Here is a 23806-nt window from a genome sequence, read left to right as displayed (position 1 = left end):
AAGCAGGAAGCAGTATAACCTGAGCTCTGTTCTATTGATACAAGAGGCTAATGTGAGTTACAAAACAGGAAAGAATGAGAAGTTGCTTAATACACTGGAAATGTGGAAAAAATGCAGATTTCAGTTATTAGCTTTCACAGCTGTATTTGCATAGAAATATACTAACGGCTGGGTGACATTTCATGCATGAACTTGATAGAGCATCCTTAAAAATATTCATGTTAGAAGAGTACTTAAAGGGAACCTCGAATCCGAACATTCCCGTCTTTGTTTAAAAAAACCCCAAACCCTGTTTTCCCTAGGGTATTCCAGTGCAAGGTATTTCTTTATGAAACAAAGCTTTCTTTGTTATGAGGAATTCTGGGACAGCCTAGGAAGGGCCTTTTTTTCTGATCACACTTTAAAAAAGATCCAGATTCCCCTGAATGTTAAATATTATTGAACAAGAGATGTTGCTCAGGCTTTTGTGGAAAATACTAGCAAAGCAAGAAGACCCTTGAGATTTCAAACACCTCTTGGATTATCAGTTTCCTATGCCATTTTCTATTTTGAGGGAACATCTTCCTTATAAGTGGGACAAAGATGAATGCCAATCATCTACACCGTGTGAGATAAAAGGAGTTATTCTGCTTTGAAAAACTGCAACAATTCTTGGAGGGGTCTATCACAGTTACCCCCTTGTATGAATTTTTGGGAGCTGGGTCACAGCAATTCCTTCCAATTCACATTGGCTTGTTGTGTGTTGTTTTTTATTTTTTAATTCACCTACTAGAGCAGACCAGGTGCAGCTTCACTTGTAACTCATAAATGATAAAGATGTCTGGTTTTATTTAGAGTGGAGAGGTTCAGAGAGCATAGTGAAGGATTTTAGAACAGGGAGTACTTTCATTTGCCAGAAGTTTCAGCTTTCATTTTCTGCTCTTTTAATTTAAACGATTATTAACAATGCACAGCTGAGGAAGGCCCTTTTCTGAAATATTCCAAGTATTATTCTTGCTCTGTTATCTCCCTTTCACCTTCCACAACAGGATTTTACATGCTTGCATTAGCTGATGTTCTTCAGAAGAGCAGCTGGTCCATCTCTGATTGTGACTTTCATTAGAAGTAGAAAACTCTACCTTCTGAAGTAGTGAGATGTGAGCACTAAGTCCTGGGAACATTTTCTAAAAACTCACTTTATAATGCAATATAAACCAGTCTTGAAAGGGATTAGAAGGAATATGACAGGAGTATAAATTAAAAAGCACTGCATTGTGAAAACATCTATTTAAGCAGTTTTGACTCTGCCTTCACTCAATCCAATTCCTGCAGCTGCTGATTGTCCAGAACGTTCCAAAACAGCAAGAACCATCTCTGGAGCCTGTCCACACTATTGCTAAAATCAGATTTCTAAAGGAAAGTGGGAGTATGTGGAGGTACCTTTTTGGAAAAAATGAGATCCTGCATTTTTAGTAGCTGACCTCCTTTCCTTCTGTGTCTATCCTACACTACCCGTATGAACCTCTGAAGCAGAACAGGTCTCTGCAGAAAAGGGCTGCAGGATCATTTTCCCTGTCCGAATGCGACATAAATGCTCGTTCAAGACAGAACAGTGCTGTAGAGACATGAAAATAGAAAACCAAAATGAAAATATTATGAAAAAGGGTCATTAATATAATCTTACTTAGAGGATCTGTCTAAACCATAACATAATCACAGGCAGTGTCTAGTAATGATATTTTACACTGAAGCTCAAAGGTTGTAGAAAGACTTTAGTCTTTGCCAAAAGAAAGTCACTTTTTCATCAGAAGTATGGAAGGAATCAAATTCTTGCAGTGGTGCAAAATCTATGTATGTAAAGCTACTTTTAGAGTCATATTAGTAAAATGCCTGTCAAAAGTCAGGGGAAAGACTGGTTGATAATAGGAAAGGGCAAATCTCAAATAAAATTTCCAGTTAGAGTGAAAAATATATAGGCTGAAGCCATCCGTGGATGGTAGTAGCAATAAAGATCATTTGGGCTGCAAGAGCAGTATCGTCTCCAGAGCAGTTTTTGCAGACGGTGGCAATGGCACCTGAAGGACACGTTTTACAGGTGAGTCCATGCACGAGTCAGCTCACACAGAGCCCTCCCTGCCTTCCTCACAGGAAAGGAGTTTATCACATGGAAAACAGCATTTTACCTGAGTGCAAAAGATGGCATTTAGCAAGATTTGGAATGGTGAACATAAGGGTAGGAGCTGAAAGCCACGATGTTTGAGAGTCATTTGCAGCTCTCAGGCAGGGCTGGGTGAGGGTGGGGGAATTGCTGCTCTCACCGAGGAGAGATGGTGCCGACTGGCAGCATCTCCTGGTTCCTGTTGACTTTCTGTGGGCACATTTAACCTGTAATTTGGAAGAGGAAAATACAGTCTGGCACACATTCCTGAAGGGTTGCCAGTCCCAGATCTATCCATTGCCTAGCCTGCCAGAGTGGGAAAGATAAGTATCTTACAGACCAGTATCCACAGCAACAGACACCAGAATTTTATTTTTTTAATACATATAAAAACCCATAGAAAATAATTACTTTTTCATTTTCCAATTTTATAATAGTAATAATGACCTTTAGGTCAGGAATTTTCAGCAGTTAATGACTGTCTGGCTTTTTCTTTGGTCCTTAGTTTCTCCAGCCAGTCATTAACAGTGAGAAAAGTGCCTTCTCCTGTGGACACTTCGACTTAATTGTTACCTTTTCATGGTACAGAATGCACCAGCTGGGAAATAAGTGTCTCCTATGTGAATGGATCCATGAAATGTGCCTTGGGTTTCATTTATTTGAAAGAATATTCTGTGAGGGTGTGAGAATTTACTGTAAAAGATGATTGACTAGTATCCACAGCCCTGTGAAAAGTTAGATCACTCTGAGGAACTGGGATGGTTTAAGGCCATAGATCTCAAAAGATTAAATCTTCAGAATCTGTGTAATCTAGGTTCCCTTACTCTTGGTAATGGAGTGCTTCGGAATTATATATGGACACAAATGTTTTCTAATCCATCTTCTAGGATCACAGAGGAACAGGACCTTTTTTTTTTAATTTGTTTGTATTTTTATATGTAATCACTGTGATGCTGAAAGCACAGTGCGGTGACAATGTCTCATGAGTTAAAATTTATTTTAAAATATAAAGGGGAACAACCCTCTGGAATGCTTACCCTGCTCCATCTGGACAGTAGATTCCTTCCTTCCAACTACCCTCTCTCTTAAAACACCTAGAAACTGTATGTGAGACTTTGTTCAGAAGAAAATTCATTTATACATGGAAATGACTTTGTCTTGCACTGCATTGTATGATAAAAAATGTAAACCGTGGAATGGAAGTATCTTCTGACCACTCTACTGATCATATTCTTCATAAAAATTAGCCAGATTGTGAGTATATTGTGTGTCTGAACATATATAAACCTTTGAACAGTCTTCAGTTCTTGTGCCTGTTAGCTGAGTTGTTCTTTAACCTGTATGACTTTTAATGCTACTGTTCCAATACAGTGTTACCCAAAAAAATGTGAATATATCTTTCCTTCAAGGTGTATTTGAGCTTGAAAACAATTGGGTAAGAAATGCACTACTTGTAGGACAAATAAATCCACAAGAAAACAATAGTTTTCTAAACCACATATTCAATGTGTAGGGATTCCTAGTAGTAGTCCAATGTATGGTTACTGCTGAAGAGTCAGGTAGCAGTGAAGCACCTCCACTGGAACAGTAAAAGAAAATGGGAATTTCTTCTTTAGCAGATTTAAAGTCAGTATGTCCTTTGAGAATTTGGTACTAAATATGGAATAATGTGAATGATGAGCCTAATTTAAATGTTTTGCTGTGAAAAGAGATTTGGCACCTGCATAACTTTTACTGGAACTATTACCTTTTCATTTTGTATCTTTAAGTGAAAACACAGAGTGCACATGAAAGCTGCGGACATCCGCTTTTGCTTGAACACTTTTTTTACTTTTCAAGAAAAATAACACCAGCAAAATATAAGTAGTGTTCCAAGAAAGAGCCACTCAGGAGTCCCACAAGGGCTGGGACTGTGCTTTGTGGTTTCTCCACTCTTGGAGTGACAGTATTACTTTCTAAGCTGAGGCTTCATTTGCATTTTGAAAGTACAACAATTTACTTCTCAGCAGGGCTGTGCTGTTTCTAAAAGGCTGGACTGGCTCGAGGATTTAAATCCAGTAAGGTTCCAGTAATTCCCTTTACAATGAGTTTTAAAATCTACACCTTTAAAATAGCTCTGCACCTTTAAACTTCAAGCTCATCTCAGTGCTAAAGCAGCTGGCTAGCCATTAGTAGAAATGGGAAAGGTCCAAAAGACAGGAGTGACAAGTGACTTGTGTTTCGTTCACTGCTTTAATGGATATTTCCTCAGCTTCACATCTCCACAGCAGAGATTATTTATAGATTTTAAAGCCAGAAAATAACACTGTTCCTTGTAGGCCGAAGAAAAAATGTATGTGATCATTATTAATTCTTTAGCATTATAATGCCTTCTGGCTCAATATGTGTGCAAGGGACCAAGAGTAAACACGCATTTATCATCCTGACCCTTATCTGTTCCCAAAAACATCCTTCAGTGGAGAACTGTGAAACAGCCTGCCTAAAGGATTTGAGACCTTTTATTCTTTTGCTGCTGATGCAAAGATCTTTACAGTCTTTGCTGTAAAGATTTGAATTGAACATTCAAATGTAAACTATTGCAAACACAAATTTAGAGTGTTCCTTTTCCCCAAAAGCCCCAACCAACCAACAACAAACCCACTATGGTGCTAGCTGCCTTCACATGAAGCCTTTTGGTTTCCTTTCATTGGGACAAATTACCCAGGCGTCCTTGGTACCCAAAGAGATCTCTCCCCTTCCAACTCAAACTAATTTTTGAGTCTTGACCTTCTCCTTGTTTCCTTTTATTTCCAGTTTTCCCATTGCTCTGAGTTTCTTTCCCTTGACAGTAGCCTTACATACCCCTAATAGAATTCAGCTGTGGAGGGAATACAGTCCTGGCAGGGGGCACTCTACCCAATCCCTGACTGGCCACTGAACTTAGTAGAACTTTGTAGCAGAGTTATATTTGCCTGTAATTACACACGAGTCTGGCAAAACTTTATTGTTAAAGTACTGCCATTTAAATCCCCCATCTTAAACTGGAGTATTTGCAAAACTCTGTAATTGCTAAAATAATAAAGCTGCCATTACTGCATGGGAATTTTATAGCTTGTTGGTGAAATACTTACATTGGCTTAACTACACCTGTATAGATTCCTTATGTTTTCATGAGCTGTTTAAGACAGATTTCTGCTGGGCACAAGCAAAAGTTCCTGGCACTGTCACAGAATGGCTGAGGTTGGAAGAGACCTCAGGAGCTCACCTAATCCAGCCCCTGCTCAAAGGGTTGCCCAGATGCTTTTGAGTTACCTCCAGTGATGGAAACTCCACCAGCTCTCTGGGAACCTGTGCCAGTGCTCAGTCAAAGCTGAACTTCATGTTTTCCAGCTTGTGGTCTGACCCCACGTAGGAGGAAGTCTATAAAAGATAACCAGGAAAAACAAGTTCAGTGTGGTTTTACTCAGTGCAATGGGCACAGATAGTACTGCAAATGCCCAGGGATATGAAAACCCACAAAGACGATATATTTTGGTTTCATTTTGTGTTGGTGTTTTGCAAACAAAAAACTCGTACTCATTCCATGATTTTTTTTTTTTTTCTATTTTTACATTACATAGTTCTCCCCATGTGATTGTTCTGTTCCTAAGTCTGGTTGGGTAAAACAGACCTCAGGACTAGAAACAGCAGTATGAGTTTGCTCTGAACCATAAGCAATTTTGCCACATAACCCTTTTCATACATGAACCTCAAAACATCCATACTTTGTATCTAAGAGTCTCCGAAAGTTTGGGAATTCATGACAAAACTTGTGCCATCTCTAACCCTTGTTCTGACACACCTACACAGCATTTTTCAGCTCTCTGTGCTCTTTTGGGAGAGGGCAGGGGAGCTTGGTGCTCCTCCAGCAACCCCCATGGCACGGAATGATGGAATGCAGGCGGCTCTGCATTACCATGAGGACCTTCGTGTAAAAGCTGATGCTCCAGTGCTGTTGCCGAGTGGCAGATGAGTGTGGGGTTCTGTGTCGTGTTGTCTGGCCAGGATGGATCCACTCTTCTCCCACAGGTCCCTCCTGCCCCTTTTCCCTGCACTTGCTGGCTCTGCCCTGGCCCTCAAAACAATCACTGTGTCACCCCTCTGCTTTTCCAAAGGTGATCACAGCCATGGAGCACCTCTCCAAGGAGGAAAGACTGAGAGAATCGGGATTGTTCAGCCTGGAGCAGGCTTCACAGTGACCTTACTATGGCCTTGCAGCACCTGAAAGGGACTTAAGAGGAAAGATGAAGAGAGACTTATTACAAGAGCACGTAGTGACAGGACAAGGGGGAACAGCTTCAAATTGGAAGAGTGCAGGTTTACATTGGCAATCAGGAAAAAATTCTTATTCCTGGTACGAGCTGTCCAGGGAAGTCACGAGTGCCCAATCCCTGGAAGTGTTAAGGCCAGGTTGGATGGGGCTTGGAGCAACCTGGTCCAGTGGAAGCCGTCCCTGCCCGGGGCAGCAGGGTTGGAAGGAGATGATCTTTCAGGCGTCTTCCAGCACAAACCATTCCACGATTCTCTGGAACAAAGCCTATTTCTGCGGCACACGCGCACGGAGTTCTCAACCTGGGGGCAAACAAACCTTCCCAGGCCATTCCTGGGGCCGAGGGTCGGGGCGTGGGAGGCGGGATCCGTGCCCCGGGCGCAGGTGCCGGGGCAGTGCGGGCCGTGTGCCCTGCAGGCTAGCGGCAGGCAGGTCGGGGGGCCGTGCGGCGCCGTGCGGGGCCGCGGGCGGGGCGCTGCTTGCGGCGGGCACCGAGCAGGGCCGCGGGCGGGGCGCTGCTTGCGGCGGGCACCGAGCGGGGCCGCGGGCGGGGCGCTGCTTACGGCGGGCACCGAGCGGGGCCGGGGCCGCTCCCGCTGCCGCCGCCCGGGCCCGCCCCGCTCGCGTCGCTCCGCGCTGGATTGCTCGCGCCTGGCCGGCGCCGTCTGGGGCCCGGCGGGCGGCGCGGCCAGGCCCGCTCAGCCGAGCGCAGAGGCGGCCGCAGGAACAATACGGCGGCGGGCGCGGAGCCGCGCGGCCGCCCCGCACCATGTACGCGTTCGTGCGGTTCCTGGAGGACAACGTGTGCTACGCGCTGCCCGTGTCCCGCGTGCGGGACTTCAGCCCCACCTCCCAGCAGGACTTCGACAACCAGAAGGTCTACACCGTGTACCGCAACCCCGAGGAGGCGGCGGACGAGGACGACGAGAGCCCCGGCGAGTGGGGCGACCGCCTGCTGCTGCACAAGGCCCAGATCCTGGCGCTGGCAGGTGAGGGCGGGCCGGGCCGCGGGCGGGGGGGCCACGCCGCCCCCTCCCCGCTGAGGGAGGGCGGGGGGCGCGGGCCGGGGCTGGGGAGGGGCAGCTCCGAGCGGCCCCGGGCCCGGGGACGGGGCCGAGGCTCGGTTTCCAGAACAGCCGCGACCCCCGTGATTCCCGCCGCGGTACCCGGGGAGGGGGGCGGTGGAAACTTACCAAAAAAAAGAAAAAAGGGGAAAAAAAAAAAAGTTTAGGTTTTTGTCTACGGCTTATTTATAGTGCATGGAGTCATTTGTGTACGTTTGCAGTTGTTGCCAGTTTTGAGGGGTGCTGTTTTATGTCCGCTTTGTTAGTTTAAGTGACTTCATCAATTGGAAGGCAATAGTGGAGCCAGACCTCCAGGTACTGCTCTTGTTAAGCGTGGGCTTGCTGCGTTTGGTTTGTTTCATGTTTGAAGATAACAAATGTCCCCAAGCTAAGAGGACCAATTAAAGTGTATACCAGGAAATAACCCCGTGTTTTGGCTATTTGAAGGTGTTCAGCCCTGGTGAGATAGTGCTGTTAGTACATTGATAGTGACCCCAGATAGTGACTGTGGCGGTATTTCCTTGAAGACTTTGTGTAAGTTTCCTCGCTGCCATAGTCATAGATGACATGGAAAGGAAGTTTGGTGGTTGTAGCAAATTGCTGGTTAGTGTGGACTTGCCCAGTAGGCTTTTGAAAGACTTTAATGACCATTTGAAATGTTAGTCTGGGCAGCAAAGAGGACACTGGGTTCTTATCCAGACTTTTTCAGTTTGGGCAAAATACTGGTTATGTCTATTTCCCCAAATATGGAATGGGCTTAAAAAACTCTTTTGTTTAGTCATGAGCTCTTAGAAGGCAATGCTGAGCTCTGATGTCTAAACAGAGTGACTTGGTGTTAAAGCCACCTAAAACTGGTAATTTTCTAATTTTATTTTTGAAAGTTAACAGTTCCTGAGCCAGTTTAGACTTGTGGTGGCCCAGTTTGTCCCTGCCTCAACCAATGACTTTTGCCATTATCCTGGCATTTGTTTACGGCCAATACTGTTCTAGTATTGGCCGTAAACAAATACCTCAAAAGAACCAGGAACAGCCAGACATGAGTTCCCTGCAAAGCTTTTCCAGTTTCTGAGTTTTGCAACTGCAGAAGTTCAGGAGAACTAGTTAGGCCATCTAGCAGAGGAGTGGATTCTCCTGCTAAGGTTTTGTTATCCTGTGCTAGCCCATGCTTTGGCTGCCCTGTCTGTGGCAGAGGAGTGTTTGTGAAGTGTTTCTTGCACGTTCCCTGTCAGATCCATGGAAGACAGCAATCTCAGTGTCCAGGGTTTGCATGGCCTCTTCCCACAGGCAGCATTCCATTGCACTTCACCTTCCTCTGTCCCGCTGGGGACCTGCAGCAGCAGTGGCCTTTCAGTTCCTCCCCTCTGTCTCAGCACAGCTAAAATCCTCCAGAGAAATACTTAGAAATGATATTTAGATATATTAGACCTTTGCTCACATTTTGATCCCACCAGGTTGCCTCAGTTTTCCAGCAGCAAGTGATTATTTTTTGCCAGTACCCTTGTTCCAGGCAGAGCCTGGTGTCTGCCCAAGATGTGCTCTCCTGAATTTTTCTGTACAGTTTCTCTTTGTTTCATGTATTTTGAACCAGAACAAACCAATATATGCTGTTTCCTCCAGAGAATAGGACTTGTTACCTGTGATTTGCACTAATTGCTTTCCAGAGATTCTTATTTCTACAGGAAATTCTCCTGTTGAGCCAGGTACACAAGGAAACACACAGGTATCTTTATTACAGCTCTCACATCTCATATATTCTGACTAGATCTGTGTTCTGCATTCTTGGAAAACTTCTCACCTGAACACCAAATGAGTCTTTACTTCTCTACTTCTTTCCACCCTGTACCATGTAAAAATAACTTAGGTGAATTCAAGAGAAGTCCTCTACCAGGGGTCACTACTAAAGTTGTCATTTCTCACCAAAATGTTAATATTGGTGTTTGTTTTTATTGAGGTCAAAAACCTTGGAGAGAAAACTTGGTCTTCCATGAAGACATCATAGCACAATTCTTGGTTTTTAGTGACCAGCTCAGATTATCACACGTTTTTATGGCAAACATTGCAAGTGTAATGTTGTACAAACTGCTTATTTAGTTAAAAATAATTTTGCAAGTCTGCAGTAATGTTCCACATACCAGTACAGAACTTTTAATTCCAAAGGTTTCCAGCCTGTCTTAGTAATAAGGTAAATAATTTGTATAAAGTTGCTTTTATATTTAAAATATACATATCTGATTTTGAATTTTTTGGAAGTAACCCTTAACTGCTCAAACCATACATCAATGACTTTAAGGGTTTACTTCTTTGGTCCAAGAATTCCCCATTAGGAAGAGGTTTCAGGATCAAAGTTATGCTACAAATATTAAATTAAACAGACAACAGAAAAAGAATAAGAGGGGAAAATGGGGGATTTTTAAGTCTGCAAAGTGTTGTTTTACAGTTTGAATGGTGATCAGTTTTCCTGCATGTTAAGCTGCTCAAGTAAACAAAGTTCTTTTATATATGTTTCCTGATCAAACACTGTCCATGCAGTGGAAATTAGTCATGGTTTGATAAACAGATCCATTTGTGTTTCCTTTCTAGCAACTTGAAGAAAAGAAGGAAAGAAAGAACACAGATACAAAACACATATTAATATTTGTTTTCTTTTGAAAAGAGTTTTCCTTTCCTATTGTGTCTAAAGAAATTTAGATACCTTTCCAACTTCTACCCTTGTAATGTAGGAATTCACACAGGCTTAAGTACAGGTTTATGCCCATAATGCTAAACTTTATTGAAACACTGGTTGTGTAAAGAGTTTATAAAAGAATTGTCCTCTTTTGAGAGAGTCTAGAAGCAATTCTTTGATCCTTTGTGCTGAGCTTGGATGGTTGGAAGCCAGTGCAGTTGTGAGGGATATTGTTTCTGCAGAGCAGAGAGCGCTGCTGTAAAGGCATCGTAAGTTTAAAAATGAAAAATAAAAGAGGGAACTGTGTAGGGACACGCTCAGATCATCAGGTAATTCTGAGAGACTTGGTATGTTGTGGAGATAAATGCTGTTGTCTTTTATTCTGTGCTGAGTAGTGTGATAGTGTTGGAGAAGAGCTCTGAGCAGCTGTGCCTTCCCTTGTGTCCCTGTCTGCATGGTTGGGAACTTCTGGGATGTGTTGGCCTGGGAACCTTCCACTTTATCAAAAATTAGCCAAAGACTAGGGCTTAAACCAGAAAGGTTGACCTGACTCAGATAGTTCTAGGCCTTCCAGCCACAGAAGGCATATTAAAGTCCATGTCCCTTGCCTTAACAAGTTCACCATTTGGCTACCTGCAGCTGATGCTATGTTCTAATAAAGGAATAATTTTCCTTGCCTCTTGAATGGAAAATGGAGCTCAGCAGAATGGAGCTTGACTACAGAGCAGTCTTGAGGTGACGTTAGCTGGCCTGTCTTGTTGAGAATACAAAAATAGCAGACAGCTTTTCAGGAAGAGCTTGAGTCTGTCTTCCTGATCATCCACACCCTTCCTTTTTCTTCTTTTCTGTCCTCTCCTCAAAATGCTCCAAAGCTGTTTTTTTCTGGTCCCTCTCCTTGATACACATATGCCACTTGCAGCTTTTCCACACTTGTCTAATAGTCACTAGCAGAATGTTATTTATGAGCATGTGCATCTTATAGCAGCGTGATCTTTAGATGACTCCATTGGAGCTTTTTCTTTCTTTTCTAGGTGATGAATATTAGGTGAGATGAATTGAGTTTCAGGGATTTCTAGAAGTTCCCTACTTCAGGCTGTGTTTGTTAACAAGTTAATAATGACTGTCTTCTCCTAGGAGGTGTTCTTTCCTGACTGCAGTAAATAATTGTGCTCTCTAGCTGCTGCCCTCAACATTTCCCACCCACATTTTCCTAGCAAATATATCTCCATCAGATTCTCACAGCAATTCCTTAGCTGCCCCAGCAAATGTGTTAATACCTGGTGCATCCCTATCCTTTCTTGCCCCTTTATAAAATGTTATGCTCCACTTTTTATTGGAGTAGGTTATGTGATTTCTTTTTTTGTTTGAACCTGTGCAGCTCCTGGTGAGATCTTACTATATATTTCAGAAGGATGTAAAATCTCTGTTCACAGAAAGATTTTAAATTAAATTATTCTAGGACTGAGTTTTGAGTAAGGTTGGGAGTGTTTCAATTTCTTAGTGTGTATCCAAGCTTCTTTGCTATGGAAAGTTCATGGAGGAAAGACCCTTTGTCAAATTCTGGAATACATGAAAAATTTGCAATAAGATATTTTAGATTATATTAAGAATATACAAAATTTAGGTCAGGAAGGAAGTTGTCTCGATGTGTAATATTTACATCCAAGCTTTTATTGGTACGTCTGTAGTCTTGGGCTTCTCTGTGGATTTTCCCCCTTGCATCATTCCGACAGCTTGGGGAGTACCTAAAGCGGTCCTGGCTGTGGCCGCTGTCCCCATGCTCCATCCCATGTTCCTGGGTGAATGAACCATTGTGGTAGGGGCAACTGACTCTTTGTTCCCAGGAGTCTCTGGGCCTGTCCCCTGCTGGGATACATTGCTTGGATGGTGTGTGACAGAGACCTAGGGAGAAAGGGCACCAGGAAAAACATCAAAGCACCTGCAGGTGCTTCCTGGATGATCCCAAGGGTTGTCCTGAGTAAAGAAGTGCCAGAAAGAGGTTATAAGAAACCTCTCAGTACTAGTAGTGGTTCCTCACAGGCTCTTTTTAATTTGTTTGATTTTTCCTGGGCTGGTGTGGGAGTACTTGGGATGAGCTTTGGTGTCACTGCCCTTGAGCAGCAAGTCCAGCTGTCCCTAACGGTGGTGTCACCTCCTGTGCCTGTGCAGGTCTTGCCATGCCAAGGGCCCACTGCAGTCATTGAGAGAAACTAAGCCCAGCAGTTCAGGCAGTGCTGAAGTAACCTTGTTCAGAACAGCATTTTTATTTTTCGTTTTTTAAATTTTTACTGTGATATTTGACGTGCATAGCCTACATTGTCACCCTTAGCTGACGTGCTACTGCTGTGTTTTTACCTTTTCAGCAGGTAAAAGCTGGCTGTATGCAGAGGTTCAGCAAATCATTTTCTATAACAGAGTAACCACCTACTTCACACTCCTAAATATAATCCTGAACACAAGTGTGGCAATATTCATGAAAAATATTTAAAGCTAAATTTCACACTTATTTTGTATTTGATCCATTTCTGGCTTATTTTTAACTCATGTAAGATGAAGAGTGGAGGATTTTTTTTCCTTCTTCAAATTCTAGTGTAGGACTTCATCTGAGATAAGAAGAACTTCCACAAAGGCACAATTTTGTGGGGTATTTTTGGTGTCATTTCTGTTTGTTCAGTGTTGAAGCCTTATTATGGCACATTGACACAAAGCTAAACGGCAGCAGCAAAAAAAATTTGGAACTTTTAAAATTGTAACTGCTAAGTAGTGGTTTGGAGTAACCCTAATGAGAGTGGTGATGTCATCAGCAGGCTAAAATGCCAATAAAAATTAATTAAAAAGCTGGAATTTATTTGTGCAAGAAGATTTTGCACTTATATTTAATTTCCTCATTTCCTGTATTACCCTTCTTATTCTGAATATACATTTTTTGTCTATAACCCTTCTCAACTGATCTGCTTGTTCCTCAGTAACATTTCCTTTTTGCTTTATCTTAACAGTCAGAAATCATCTAATTTATTTTTGTAACATAAAGACATACCGGTGACCTACACTATTGTTGTTTTTCGTGGTCTTAGTACTTATGTTGTACCACTTAATATCAATTATGGTAGTAAATGTTGTATAAGCTCAGCTAGCACACAGTAAAAACATGAAATTCAGGATTTTAATAAAATTGACTTCAAAGATAGTATGGTTATGGTAGCTATGGTAACTAAAACTAATTAAAATATGCTAAAATTTGCAGGGGAGTGAAAAGAGAGAAAATGTAACTTAATGTTTTTGTTTTCATAATTTAACAGTAAAACATTTTTTCCAGCATATTGCCTAAGTGCCAGTCAGTCAATTATTTGTGTTTTTTAAAGAATTTCTTTAAAAATAGTAGAGGCTTAAAACCACATTGTCATTTTTGTATGGAAACTGAACAAATGCATGAATCTACCCTCTATTTCCATAGTGAGCTTATTCCTTGGGCAGGGATGTTGTGGAGGCTTCCTGGAGTGTTCCCTGTAGGCTGCTGCTTCACCTGCTGGACAGCTCGTGGGCAACATCTCCATGGCTTTGTGTGATCATCAAATCATCACAGGGTTTGGTCCCAATGTAGTTGTGCAGTCTAATACAGATGGACTTGTGAGGGCAGCCAGGTTGACAAATTATATCTGTCATTGGGATTGATGATCTCTTTAAATGAGCTTTTGAACTTCAAAAGAAATACGTAGCTTTGGTTATAAATATTTTTTGTAAAATATTTATCATGTTCCAGTTTTTGAAAAGTAATGCCCATAGTTGAGTTTCATGTGTAGGTGCAGAGGAAGGATTTAAAGGATGGCATTTTCACATCCTGCTTGTTTTCAGGGTTTCTTTTAAATGTAATGGTAATGCTGTATTAGTGTTGTTTCAGAAAAGATTAAAAGAGTTGTTCCATAATAGCTGTAATCCTTTGTGTTTGACATGTGCAGAGTATTGTACAAATATTAACAAATCTGTACAACACTTCAGTGGGCTAGATAGGAACAGTAAGATGAAAAGTTTGAATTATTCAAGGTCAGTATTTAAGTAAATATTGGGTCCAGGATTAAAACCATCCTCAGTGTTGTAGAGAGCATGATTTCCTGTTTCTCAGCGTAGTCTTTTCATAACTTGATTGTCTAGGTCCATGTGTTTGTGCTGCAGCCAAGTTCTAGTATCACTGAAAGTTAAAAGAAAGAGAGAGTTCTGCTGACAAAGAATAATGACTATGTTTAGTTGTGTTAGTTTGAGCCATGTTGCCTTTGGTTAGTTATTTTTGATGAGACTTTGTATTCACTTCTGAACTGAAAAATAGATTTTATATTTATAATGGAAATTAAGGAAGAAAATACATGTAGGTTTTTCTTGCAGCAAAGTATCTGGGCTGATACTCAAGACTGTAGATCTGAACAATCTGCTGATAAGTGAGCACATGCAAAATGAGTATGTTACAAAATACTTGAGTGTCCTCATGTGCATTAGAAATTTGACTACAGATAGGTGGCCATATCAATAACTGTCACTCCTGCCAGAATTAGACTGGGTATCTCACTTGTTCCACTGGAAGAAAAATTGCATTGAGACCTCAACATTATTTGCTTCAGTAGCTGGCATGGTAGGTTGTTTATTTTAGTTTTAGTTTGTTTAGGGTTTTGTGAGAGCAGCAGCAGGTCCATGCTCTGTGCATTTACTTGTGTTACTGTGTTAAATGTTAATGAGCAAGAGCCAGTCTTGAATTAGGACTTCAGAGAGGACTTAAGAGTCCTACACTTTATATAATCTGTGCTCTGCTTCTGTAGAATTTTGGCTCCTTAATCTTTCTCTCCTTTCTTTAGTGCCTTTGTACAAAGCAGGTGTGGCTTTCTCTCCATCACCAGTGAGCAGTCCTGGTTCAGGCTCCTGGCACATCGTCCTTCTTACCCATCATCTCTAAACCTGTCAAGCAGTGGTTTAAGACCTTTCTATCTTGCCTTTCCCCAGTTTGATTAAGAATTATTTTCACTCTGTTTCCTATTCTTCAGACTTTATTGAAATTCACTTCACAAGATTTAGCAGCCTTTTGGGCCAGTTCCTCAAGTGCATGTCTTCACCTTCCTGTGCTTATCAGTCCTGCCTGTCACAGTGCTGCTTGATGTGTTGCTCTTCCCTGACTTCTTTGCTCACTCTTCTTTGTGCTCTGAAGACAACCTTCCAGTCACTCATTTGTGTGTTGCTGTCATTTTCTCTTTCTGGTGAAGTGTTGCAGACCTACTCAGTTCATAAAATTTTGGGAGTGATACAAGCCCAGATGATGGCATCTCTCAGCTCTGCCTTTTTTATTGCTAACTTTTCTCACATTTTCTGTCAGCTTCTCTTTCTGACACCCTTAGCAGAAATCTTTTTCAGCTTATGCTTAGGATGTCCCAATGTATTTTCCTACAAGGTTTGTCCATTTGTCTTGAATTTGGAGTCAAGAGGAGGAATAATCTTGTTTGTTGTTCCCTACCCAAAATCTTGTTGTGTCTTACATACTCTTCATCTGCTTTGTTGCTTTCACTCAGCTCTACCTTTGTGTCCAACTAAATAAATATACTTCTGAAGTGCTTTCACTGTGCTTAGTGTTTATGTCTGAAATAATTTTCTCTGTCCATCCAACAAATCTCTCCCCTGGTCTGCAAAAAAAAAGGAGCAAAATGATTTAGTAAATTTTACTATCCAAATCCTAAATTGACTGTGCCAGTACCTGGTTGACCCCACTTTTGCACGCTCCTCTCTTGTTTAACTGCATTCATTTTGATGGCACCTGTCCTCTTCAAATAACTTCTGCATTTCTGCTGCTGTCTGTTGGCCTATGTTTGTTACTGTCATTCTCAGTTTCTTCTTTGGTAGTGGTTGTAATCTCTGTGTACTCCTAGCTCAGAGATGTTTTATATGAGGCACATTTCTTTTTGCTTTGTATCCTGAATATCTTCTGAGCCTGCAGGATCATTACATTTCCTGAAATCTCATCTCTTCTTCCTCTTCGAGTCCTCCTTTAATGTTTGCATTAAATAAGCTAAGAAAGTAATTTATAGTTGGTTTTTTTTTCAGCTTTAAATAAGCTAGGTGGCTTTTAAAAAATTATTATCATGCTGTTTTTCTTCTCAGTCACAGCAGTACTGAATATTGTTTATTTGTGTGTAAGTGGCACTTAGGAATCCATGCCCTGTTGTGCTTGTTGTGCTTGCTTTGGTTCTTCTGCATCTTTTGCTTTTCCTAATCTGTAACCAGTGCACAGGCTGCCCAGGCAGGTGATCTTACCTTCTCTGTAGAAGTAACCTGGCTGAGTCAGTACCAAACCAGTTCAGTGCAGCAGTGTGTGCGGAATCCTATGCAGGTGTTGTCCATATGTGCTGGGTACATGCCTGGAAATGGGAAGGCTGCTGGTAAGTTTTTTCATCTGTCAGCATATCATTTTTCACAAGGAGTGGAATTTTTTGAGGGCTTAGGGGAAGGACGAATTCTCTTCAAGGTTCTTTCATTTTATTACTGTAAGATTTATGGCATTGCCAAGCCCCTTCTTTGGACTGATACCAGACCTGCCATCCCTCATCCATTTGGAGTGCAGAGCTCTCTTCCTTTATTTTTTCAGCTTTCATTCCAAAGATGGAAAAAAAATCAGCATTTGAACTCTTTTTTGAAGGGATTAGTTTGTTCAGTCCTTATTTCTAAATTGGAAAGTAAGGAACCCTTTAAGGGGACTTTGAGATTTTCATAGTTTTATTTTACATCCCACAATAGGATTTTCAGTTTTAGAGCACTAACATATTTCTCCTTGGATTTAACCAACTCCCTGCCCTGTTAAAAGTTGCTTTCTCTGCCTCAGTTCCCTTCCCCTCTAGACTTGAAGCTGTTACCTTTAGACCTGGATCCACCCATCCTGATACTGAAATGAGGGCCTCATTGAAGAAAGCATTCCAGGAGCAATTTATCCTTTGCTAGTTGATAGAGATTTTCCTAATGCAGGGTTGCTTTTTTGGCTTTGCTTTCTTTGAGCACTGCTAAGGCCAAATGTGTTCCCAGGCACTCTGGAATTCCTCAGCAGTTGACTTTTTCCTGACTGCCCGTTCAGCTTTGGGAGAAGCCTGGATGGGGAGAGACGCTGTCATGTGCCCTGGCTCTTGAGCCCTGTGCCTCATTACCATGAGGAGCTGACTGCCAAGATCTCTCCAAGTCTGACCTTTTCTTGGAGTATGGTTATTTCAGCATGCTTTACTCTTTATCTTGAATCACAGAATACCAGGTTCTCTGTGAACAAAGGCAATTTTTCCTAATTTACATGTGTCTTTCAGAATGTCCCTTCCTAAAGAACAGAGGGAATCCATTCTTACATTGTGCATTCCACCCTGCATATTTTGTTACGAGTGCCTAATTAAGTATGTTAAGTGCTAGTTCTCAGTAATTGATATCACTGAACCACTCAGTGCATATCTAGAGAAAACAATAGACACAACTTTATAACAAGCTGATCATAGCCACCTAGGGGGAGGTGTAATTTTTAACTTCTAGCTAGGTTTAAATGACTGGGAACAAAGTCCAGACAAGTGATTTAGGTTGTTTCAAAATGAGGCTCTGAGCTACAATGCTTTTAGGCTGCCCTTCTCTCTTTTCTGTAGCCTCAGGCACTGAATTGCAGCTTGTACATATATTTGGTTCCTATCCTGGTTTTTTTCTGGCTCAAAATCACAGGTGTGTTGGTTTTTCCTGGATTCTTCTTTTGTACCTGTCTTTTGTTTGCTGCCACAACAACAGACAGAGAATCCTAAGGAGAACTGCTATAAATGCATGTTCATGTTTCTCCTACCCTTCCCCCAGTCTCCACTCTCTCCCTCCCACCCCTTCCCAAATTCCATTAATATTTACAGAACAAAAACCAGAACTCCAACATTAATCTCAAATTCAGAATGAGATTTTTCTGGCTCTATCTGCAGCTAATGCAGAAGACAACAGAGGTTAGAAATGCACTTTAAAAAAAAAAAGAAAAAGAACAAAAGGCCTTTTCATATTCAACACATTGGATGGATTGTGTTAGGTATAAATAAGCTTTCAAAGACTAGAGCATATGTAAAAAAATATTACAAGTATTGTTGTTGGAAGGCAGAGGAACATTTATTTGCTTACTGAATGCATTGAAAGTTCCTGAGCTTTAACTTATATAAACTCATTGTTTCTTCACATTTTTGTGTGTGGAGAAAACAGTTCCTTTTTTCATCTGACTGGTTCATGTACAGATAAGCAGTAAAACCAAAAAGTCAAATGAACAGAAAGAGAACTGTGTTGATAATTACATGCCAGTAATGTACAAACTAAGCATTGGTAAGGAGATGTATAAACAAACTTCAAAACCTGTGAAGTTTTGCAAACATAAATTTCATAGGCAAACTGAAATTGAGTGGAGAGTGAAGAGAATGAAGAATTCTTATAATTTGCATTTGTTCTCTTTGACCCCAAACTAAGTATTTTCTTTCATTTTCATTGTTAAGTGCATAGAATGTGTTATTAACCATTATGAATTGACTTAAAAAGCCAAAATCAAAGATAAATATTACTGTTCTTATTACTGTTCTTCCAAATTGTTTTTGTTTTAATGTCGGTTTATTCACTGGAAAGTATTTGCTGACTTCTATAGTCTGCACAGGCACTTACTCCTCTGTGACCCCTGTCCTTGATTGTTTCAAGAGTCACTTTTCCCTGCCATGGGGAGCATGGCTTGTGTCCCTGCCCAGTTGGTGTGTGGTTCTGGCTTCTGGTGACCTCATTGAGTTGTCAGCAGACAAATTTGTTAACTGAGTCAAGTAAGGGATTGTGTCCATTTGGTTGTGAGGCCAAGGGTTATTTCAGAGGACAGAAAATGATCTGAATTCTTTAAATGAAGAAGGAGGTCATCTGCATGTCCTATGGAAGATAGTTTGGCAAAGCAGTCTGGAGAAGCTGGCTCTGCAGTATCCATGTACTGTTCTTCCTCCAAGGAATTGAGAGAACATACTTTAGTAAAGGATTCCTCAATCTATCCAATACCCCAAAATACATAAACACAGAAAGTGTTGGTGGTTTTCTTTTTTTGCCCTTTTCAATATGGATTCATTTATTCTTAAATTCCAAGAAAATACCAATGCACATCAGTCCACCCTTTAGTCTGAAAGTTTGTATTATTTGTTTTTTTGGGAAGGGCTCCCATATTTTCTTCTCATCTCTCTGGCATTAGAATTGGCTTATCTCACTTTTCTGATGAACCTACATTTTCCAGATAAATGAAAACATAGGGGTTTATTTTTCAAAACTGAAACAGTTGGATTGCCTTTTTGTTTTACTGGGATAAGCATCCACGATGCTCTGGGGAATGGAGAATGATCTAAAATAAGCCTAGCTGTTTTTTGTTGTTTATCTGTTTCTTTTTGCATCTGTCTTAGTATTTATTGCTACCATCTGTGTTTCATTTCAGGTTGTCTAATGTCTCATTCTGCATGTTCTTTGCCTATTCTTTTTACATAGCCTTGGGCTGTAATATCACCATTTGCCTACAAGAGATCAATTTCTATCTGTAACAAAATGAATTGCATTCATCTGTGTAATTCATTTCTAATGAATGCCTTGCTCCTCATTAAACAGTGATTTACCTTTGTTTCCCTTTCCTACACTGTCAACATGAACCATTTTGAGGTCTTGTGGAGAGATGCTAATTTGAGAAAGCAAAAGTCAATGCAACTAAGCACTCATGGGGGCCATCCTCCTTGGCACTTTCAAAAATATTCATGGGACATGTTGCAGAATAAAATTTGCAGGTGGATAAGAAGACTCAAAATATTTTCCTGTTCATAAGCTCTCAGTGTACAAAGGCAATGCTTGACAGTTTAAATTCAGTTCTCCTTGACACTGCCAGGAGCAAATGAATCTTTTCAGACCTTGTCTGTTCTGCAAGAATTTTACCTATCACAGGCACATTTTGGGAGACTGTACTCTTGGTTCACTGTCCCCTCTCTACCTTTTCAGGAATATTTTGAATGTATTTTCAGATTAATATTTTTAAATACCTAATTTTCACTTTAACCCTAATCATAGTTTGAACTGCAGCAATGGATTATGAATATGAAAATACCATTGGTAAACATAATTTAGAGCAATACAGGAAGTTTTATTTACAGCCTCTTCAGCTCTTACTTTGGTGATAGCACAAGCCACTCATCAACACTTTTGATCGCTTGAATTTAGCTTGTCATTTTTCTGTATTTATTCGTGTGTTGGGCCAGACTGATCCCCAGTTGAAACTCTAGAATTGCCAGTGGGCATCAGTGGATTTACACCATGGACTAATTTGATCATGGTATTATGAGGGGATTGGAGGATGGGAGGTTGGGTTTTTGTAACTGGTCTTGCCTAAGTCATGTAGTATTTGGAAGTAAGAACGCTAATTAATGTAACAAAACCTTATTTTTAATATACATTTTAGAGGACAAAACTGACCTTGAGAACAGTGTGATGCAGAAGAAAATTAAAATCCCCAAACTCTCTCTCAATCACATAGAAGAAGCTGGGGAAGTTACAGATTATGGGGAAGAAGATGTGGAGCTTAGACACAGTAAGGTACTGAAGTCTTTCTGGTTTATTTTCCCTCCTCTCCTTTTTTAATCTTTTTTTGTAAGTGCTTGGGGCATGTACGAACGTCCTAGCTTAAGAATTCCAGGCTTGCTTTTGATCCCCTTAAAACAGTGTCTTTGGAGAAATTGGGTCACATTGTGTGGGGGGGTGGGTTATGGGTTTTCAAAACCTGATTTAAGTGCAATCAAACGTTTTCCTGTGTATACTGTCTGCATAGTGTAACTGCCACTTGAGGCTGATGTAACAATGCTCTTCCACTTTGGCTCAGAATGCTTTAGAAGTCACCTGACTGTACCAGCTGTTCTTGGTGGCACTTGTGACATTGCTCACTGCTTGTTTGGAATTGGGAGGGGTGCTCTGAGACTGCCCAACTACAGCTGTGACTGAGAAGAAGAATTGACAGGACTGTATCCCTCCATTATGACTCCCAGTTGCCTATTTAGGTTCAAATGCCAGAAACCCACTATGGAAATATATTTATTTTTTTATATGAAATTATTTCTTTAAAAGTCTGCCAACCTTCCGAATAAGATACTGATCTATGGCTTCATGTGTTTTGCAGCTGCAGGAGTGATATTAGTTAATTTTCTTGTGGTGGGCCAGCTTTTTTTTTAAATTGTTAATTATTTTTTTAGAGCACAAATGCAGTAGGTGTGACATCAAATAATTTTGTTTTCTGTCACATTACTCATGGATACTGTGGTATGGGAATTTGGTAGTGTCAGCTTCTCACCTCTACTCTGTGAGCTGCATTTGCTTTCCTTGCAGTTGCTTGAAAATTCATATGCCTTTTCCTATTTGACCAGTAAAACTTAGTGACTTTACCTGTACATATTAATCTCACTATCCAGGCCCCAGGAAAGTGGTGTGATTTAATTTGTAGGGTTTGTGCAGATGACTGAAGGTAAAATTCCACTGAGAGTTCCCAGGTCCTGAAACCTCTGCAATGCAGTACTAATATAGAGGGAATCAGTTGATAAGGAAGATGAGGCTGGATGATATATTCTGTCTCCAGCTTCAGTGTTTTCAAATCCCTTTCAGTGTTTGCTGATAGTGTTAACTCAGTCACTTGCATCAGGCAGATGGGTGAACGTGCTGTAGGGATGGATAGTGAAGGTTTTGTCTCCCAAAGTGTGGGAAGGACAAGCCCTCAGCTCACAGTACAGCTTTATGCCTGTGCTGCTTTCACCTCTGATGTCGTCACAGGTGACAAATGGAGCACACAGTTCATTCTTTCTCTTGCTTATCAGAAAATCAATTGCTGTCAGAAATTTGAATGTTAAGGGTAAACTTTAAAGAAAAAGAGATCTAGATCAACTTTTTCAAAAAGAAATTAATGATACAGAATCAAGTGACCTATATACACTGCCTTTGTAAGTGTTGCACAAATACAGGAAGACCTTTAACTGCCTCAGAAGTTTGTACATGCATTTAGCTGAGTTACAATTGCATGCTAGTTATGCTGCATATTATATCCATAAGAACCTGTTAGGCAAAATATTTTTGCAGACTGGCTTTGTCTTAGTCTTTTGGAAGACAAGAATATTAACAGTTCCCAAGACTCTCCTAATTTATTTGTTTTTTATTGTAATGTGCAGAGACAAGATGGGAGGAAACAAAGTGAAGGTACACACAAAAGCATTGAAGCAGTTGTTGCTCGCCTTGAAAAACAGAACGGAATGAGTCTCAGTAATACTTCCAGCCCTGAGGAGGCTTTTATGGAGGCTACAGAAGGCATGAACAATATGGACGATGCTGTAGTTCCTCGGATTCTCTATGAGGAATTGCTGAGGAGTTACCAGCAGCAACAGGAAGAAATGAGACACATTCAACAGGAGCTTGAGAGAACGCGGAGACAGCTTGTGCAACAGGCAAAGAAGCTAAAGGAGTATGGGGCACTCGTGTCAGAAATGAAAGAGCTCAGAGACTTGAACAGGAGGCTCCAGGATGTACTGCTCCTAAGACTAGGTAGTGGTAAGTGCCGGACTTAAGTGGGACTAGTTTGAATGAATTTTGCAAGTGTGATCAATAGTAATGGAAATGTATTTGAAGAATAGCAGTGGTTGTTAAACCGGACATTGAATGTTAAAAGGGTTTTCTGCTGTGGCTGTACAATATGTGTCGAATTTGTATGCTATGTACGTCTGGGGTTTTCTTTAAAAACTAGAGGTCTTTGTGCTGGTATGGCTGAATCAGAGTTCCATTTTAAGCAGCTGTATTATAAAGAGTCTCTGACCTTCCAATATATGCTGAAAAAGTTAATAAAGCATCATCTGCAAAATATACCAATATGTTCCAGTTTAAAAAAAAAAAAAAAAAAAAAAAAGAAAAGAAAAGGTGCTGAAATGAATAGTTGGGCTTAAACTAATTTATCCTTTGCAGTTAGGAGTTTTGTTTGTTGTTATGTGATTATGTTACCTTCCATTTTCTGACCCCTTTTCCCATTAGTAGCTTATTAGAATGTGATATATTCCTGAAGTTTTAGCAGTGGCTTTAAAAAGCCATGCTATTTGAAAAACAATGGATTGTTAAAAGCATAATTAAAAAGACTTTATATTAGTGTCCCGTTTATCAACACTTGTTGCAAAATGCAGGTTTTTGTAATTTGGATTTCAGTTTTAAATATCTTGGGTCAATTGCTCCTTTGTTTGGGTTCATAACAATTATTTAAGCATTTTGTTGGAATAAATGGGAAAAAGACAAAATAAAAAGTTCATCCTTTTCATTGAAGATGATACCCTTGGAATACCTTCAAAAATTTGACGAATTACATTTATTTGCGATTAGAATGTGGTACTGTGCTGAAGATTTGCTCGGTGACTGAAACTTGGTTGAAATCTATGCATCCAAACTTAGCATGCCATTCTTACGTCTGCCTTTGTGTATCTGGGAACTTAATTTTTGCATGTCAGTTGGATATTGGCTCTTCTCCTGGACTGGAACGAGTGCATGCAGTTTGCATGTGGGTCTGAGTTACTATAACGTACACAGCTGGACCTGGGAGAGCATGTGCCTGTGCTGTAGCATGTGTT

At 40.8% G+C, this 23806-nt stretch overlaps 1 protein-coding gene across 12 annotated transcripts in view; it reads left to right on the top strand.

Moving 5' to 3' along the window:
* Positions 1-23806, top strand: part of LOC137478706 (cytosolic carboxypeptidase 6-like) — an 886432-nt gene that overhangs the window by 526026 nt on the left and 336600 nt on the right. For 7 of the 12 annotated variants that reach the window (XM_068198693.1, XM_068198689.1, XM_068198698.1 and 4 more), the window contains 2 exons: positions 20626-20759; positions 22373-22748. The exons of 3 other annotated variants lie outside the window; for them this stretch is intronic. In XM_068198693.1, the coding sequence (XP_068054794.1) occupies positions 20626-20759; positions 22373-22748 (510 nt within the window). Of the gene's footprint in view, positions 1-7031; positions 7415-20625; positions 20760-22372; positions 22749-23806 lie in introns of those variants that run through there. 2 more of the 12 variants (XM_068198700.1, XM_068198690.1) reach the window with 2 other exon arrangements.

This window comes from Anomalospiza imberbis, chromosome 9 (assembly GCF_031753505.1).
Source record: "Anomalospiza imberbis isolate Cuckoo-Finch-1a 21T00152 chromosome 9, ASM3175350v1, whole genome shotgun sequence".
Taxonomy (NCBI): domain Eukaryota; kingdom Metazoa; phylum Chordata; class Aves; order Passeriformes; family Viduidae; genus Anomalospiza; species Anomalospiza imberbis.
Note: the sequence above shows the minus strand (reverse complement) of the source record. Positions and strands in the feature narration are given on the sequence as shown.